The 4949-nt window shown below is 40.9% G+C and overlaps 1 protein-coding gene across 2 annotated transcripts in view; it reads right to left on the minus strand.

The window, feature by feature from the left end:
- LOC106871768 (uncharacterized) overlaps positions 1-4949 on the minus strand; it is a 629775-nt gene that overhangs the window by 106628 nt on the left and 518198 nt on the right. For both annotated transcript variants that reach the window (XM_052974057.1, XM_052974056.1), the window contains exon 38: positions 498-525. In XM_052974057.1, coding sequence (XP_052830017.1) covers positions 498-525 — 28 coding nt within the window. The remainder of the gene's footprint in view (positions 1-497; positions 526-4949) is intronic.

Genomic DNA, 4949 nt, shown 5'->3' on the forward strand with positions numbered 1-4949 from the left:
TATATATATATATATATATATATATATATATATATATATATATATATGTATGTATGTATATATATGGCTCTACTGATATGAAAAGTAGTATCTGATTCTACTAATATGTGATATAGTAGCTGCAAATACGAAAAGCAGTATTCAACCATACTAAAAGCAAAACTACTATACTGGCCATGATAATATAATAAATAGAAGCCTACTGTAAATATATAAAATATATAACACATATATATAGATCTACCAATAAGACAGTTCTACTAATTGGCAAAATAGTAGATGGCTCTTCTAGTCTGAAGAATAATAGTTTGGTCTACCAGAATAAAAAAAAATAGTAACTTGTACCAATGTGTGAAAATATATAAAAATATTCATAAACAAGATATACAACATTCTTTTTATATAAATCCATTGATGAAATTCTCAACAAAGTATTCATCACAATTCAAGCAAACAGATCAAGCGAAAATAAAATATAGAAATATAAAAAGACTTACAATTCTTCGCCAAAACATATCAGGTGATCTGCAAAATCAGTAAATGAGAAAATTCCAGATTAGTAAAGTGAATTTGTCACGATGAGGCTAGTGTATAATATTTCAGTCTTTATCTTTAACTTAGCGAAGAAGAGAAGAAAAATTGTTTTTGCATGAAATGGAATAAAGGAAATGTAAAAGGAACTAAAATTCAAGGAATTATATGGCATTTGAAAAGTTATACTAAGAGAAAGTGATTCAGTCAGAGATGAGGGGTGAAAGGTAAGCAAAGAGTAAAGAAAGCTATGAATTTAGAAAGAGATAATTTCTCAGAGAAAGACAAGTAGAAATGTGATGAAAATTTCTAAGAGTGGTAGAAAAGGTGAAGAAAATTCTATGTGACTGAGGCAAGTGACAAATATGAGGAATCAAACCTTAGAAAATAGATCTAGTCACTCACACACATATATATTTACAACTGTACCAATGTAAAATAGGTTACTAAATAAAAATATGAAACCATATCCATGTATAATTAGTGTTTCTGTGAAATTATGTCCAACGAGGGATCAGCTATTTAGGATAAGAATCAAACTGAGCAGTTTCATAGATACTTTGTGAATTCAACTAGATCCACAGAATCCATATGGCTATTATTCATTTCTACTCTAAGCACAAGGCACGACATTTTGGGGGAAAAGGCCAGTCCATTAGATCGACCCCAGTACGCAACTGGTACTTAATTTATCAACCCCGAAAGGATGAGAGGCAAAGTCGACCTCTGCAGAATCTGAACTCAGAACGTAAAGACAGACGAAATACCGCTAAGCATTTCGCCCGGCGTTTCTGCTTGCTCGCCGCCTTGCAAACCCATAGTGTAGTAATCGTTATCCAGCCAACAACCTTTTGCTATTATGCAAATCAGTTATGACTAGACACATGCATGTTTATATTTTAACAAATAACAAAGGTTTGATAAAACATAAAACGAAGTTAGTATATTAAATTAATTGGAAAATGAATAAATCATCAATGCTTCAATTATCAGCCGTTCCTTTTTAGGTAAAAAAGAGAGAAATTAAGAAAATACTGTGTCATTTCAGGGTATGATGGCAACAAACAGAGGAAGGGGGTTGATGGTATATATGGGTTTTAATAAAAGAAAGTGGAGAATTATTATTGTTGTTATTTGCGCAGGTCATCCCTGATTGAGGAGTCATACAATTCACAAATAACTTAGCAGACAAAGTATGAGCCACAAGTTCATTTTCCCAGTTATACCATGTCTTCATCTGAGACCAAGTATTCATGTACACGATCATCCTCATCAACATCATCCTCATCCTCATCCTCATCCTCCGCATCCTCCTTCTCATCATCCTCGTTTAATGTCCACATTCCACGCTAGCATGAGTTGTACAGTTTGATTGGAACTGCACCAAGCTTCTGTTTCTGCTCTGGCAACGTTTTCTTACGGCTGGATGCTCTTCTTAACACCAACCATCTAGCAAAGTGAACTGAGTGCATTTTACGTGGCACAAGCACAAGCAAGGTCAGTTTCGCATGGTTTTTATAGCTAGATGCCCTTCCAAACGCCAACCACTTTACAGTGTGTACTGGATGCTTTTTACGTGGCACCAGCACTGGCAGGATCACCAAGTAACTTGCAGGACAAAAATTGTTTGAGAGGGGAGGGGTAATGAAAGAGATGATTTTGTATTTGATGATGAAAGGTTATAGTGAGACAGAAAGGCAAACACAAGGGTATTGAAGTAGAGAGGGTACATGGTTGACCTGAGAGAGAGAAAGAGAGAGAGAGAGAGAGAGGGGGAGAGAGAGAAGGGGAGAGAGAGTTGCCGGGCATACAAGGAACGAGGGTCAGAATATAAATAGGCTGGTAGAGTAAAGGAAGAGAGAGAGAGGGGGGGAGAGATAGTAGGAGACAGCAATAGTGCAAGTGAAAGCAAGTGAGAGAGAGAGAGAGACAGAGACAGAGAGAGAGAGAGAGAGAGAGATGGTGCCAAAGTTACAGGGTATACAAGGAACGAGGATCAGAATATAGGCTGGTAGAGTAAAGGAAGAAAGAGAGAAAGAGAGAGAGAGAGTGGCAAGTGTCAGGATATCCTTGAGGCACGGAGGTCATAATATAAGTGGCATAGTATTGCCAAAGAAGCGTGAGAAGAGAGAGAGGGGTGGGGAATGCAGTGAGTTAAGAAAACCTGAGTATATAGAGGAGTTGGTGAGTCTACTGAATAGCAATGATACAGTGAAAATGGATGCGTGGAGAGGAGCGAGGAGTGAGAGATAAGCATGGTGCAGGAAAAAGGTGATGTAAGGAATAGAAGAGATGTAGTTTGATTTGTTGGAGTACGATGAGTGAAATGTCTTATTCTTACGTGTGTGTGGAACACAGCGCTTCTAGAACTCAGTTTTGGAGAAGTGGACGGGTTTTCTCAAGAACCTCATAATGCCAGATATCTCGATCCATTGTAATTTCTTCAGTGAGCCCCAACATCTTGAGATTAGTCTTTACTACTTCATCCCTTATATTCCTAGGTCTCCCTCTTCCATGGGTACGATCCAATTTCAGTGATCGACACTTCTTTACCACAAGCTGTCTTCATATACATCACATGTCCAAACCAACATGTTCTTCTCCATTGCATGCTGCATTCGATTCCTCTTATGACCAACTTTTCTCTCAATACGCTTACATTTTGTCGCACACTGATGTTGCACTTCTCTCCAACCCACGCATGTCGTCTGCATTCATAGCCTATGTCTCACTACCAGGGAGTATAACCATTCGCACGCAAGCATCATATAATCGACTAGCAGTATAGCCCGGCGTTACCCGGGATTAAGCTAGGATTATGAAGTGTTGCATTTGGGATCTGGATTGGAGCAGCTTAGGAAAACTTACCACAGCCTTAACCAAAAAATAAGGGGCCTGTCCCTCTAGGTTAACTTTATGAGCAACTTAGCCAATCACTGATATCAGCCGAGTGAGCATTGTTGTTGGAGAAGTCAGCATTGTCCAATAAAAAAAAGTGGAAGAGTCCATAAGTCATGTTGCCATGGTTTGCGAATATGTCCAGCCAATGCTTCCGGATCACTGTTTATAACCACATCGGCTGCAATGACAACTTGTCTATAAAACTTCGCTATAGACAACATTGTTCTGCCCTGAAGAGCATGCACAAAAAGAGCGTTTCTACTACCCACACGGGAGCAGGCCACATAAAGTTGCCCATGTGAAAAGCATGGCTCCCCCAAATGGATGCCTGCCACCGATAGTGTTTGGCCTTGGGATTTGTTGATGGACATGGCAAAGCATGGTCTCACCGGGAACTGCGATCTGCGGAAGTGAAATGGTATGTCTGACCCCGAGGGATAAAGGTGCATCCTTGAAATGAAAACATTTTCACCTCTCCCGCACTCTGTAACAATGGTGGCCTCAATCAAGTGGGGCACCAGGGACTTAACTACGAAGCGGGTCCCGTTGCACAGTTTAGGCGGAAGCAAGTTTCTGATTAGTATAATTGGGCATCCAACCCTTAGCCTAAGTATGTGAGGTGGAAGCCCTGCTGGCTCCAATGAGTTGAGAAACTCGATAGGGTAATTGACAATGTCTTGGGAGTCAGAGGTCCGGTCAATCGATTTGTAGATGCGCTCCTCACCCGGAATTCGGCCTATGAGCTGGTCATTGATAGCACTGACAGCTACATTTTTGGGGGCCAGGATAGTTCTTTCACTGAGCCAATTAATGTCTGCATAGTTACTTTCCAGATTGGGGAACACTGTTTCCAAAAGTTCAGAAGGGTTGTCCACTGTGTTGCACAGTTCAGAGATGGCTATGTCGCCCTTATCATTCTTAGGAACCTTCCCTTCTCCAAGGGCTAAAATGTCTTCAGCAAATGCTGCAGACGTGCTATCACCAAGCAAGTGCGCACGCATGTTTGTGCTTAGGCTTAACATCTTAACCTGGAGCCACAACATGGATGACTTAAGGCATGCACGCACTTCATCAGCCCTGGTTCCTTTAGGGATGACAGGAAGGGTTTGTCGGAAATCTCCTGAAAGCAATAGAGTTACACCACCCATAGAAGCTGTAGAATCCCTGATATCTTTCAGTGACCGGTCCAGTGCCTCAAGGGCACCCTCATTGGATTGTGCATTCGTCCCATACAATGAGACGGCACTGTCTAAGAACTTCAGCTTCCTCTGAATTTTTGCTAATATTGCAAGTAGGAACCTCGGCCCTCACCAAATCCAAAGGCAGCTTGAATGCCGAGTGTGCCATCCTACCTCCTGGCAATAACGTGGCAGCGATTCTCGAGGAGGCAACAGCTAGCGCAATTTGTTTCTCGCGACGAATCTTAGCAAGTATTAATCGTGTTACAAAGGATTTGCCGGTACCTCCAGGAGCATCGAGGAAAAAATGCCGCCCACTTGTTTTTCGACAGCACTGAC

This window comes from Octopus bimaculoides, chromosome 17 (assembly GCF_001194135.2).
Source record: "Octopus bimaculoides isolate UCB-OBI-ISO-001 chromosome 17, ASM119413v2, whole genome shotgun sequence".
NCBI classification, from domain to species: Eukaryota; Metazoa; Mollusca; class Cephalopoda; order Octopoda; family Octopodidae; genus Octopus; species Octopus bimaculoides.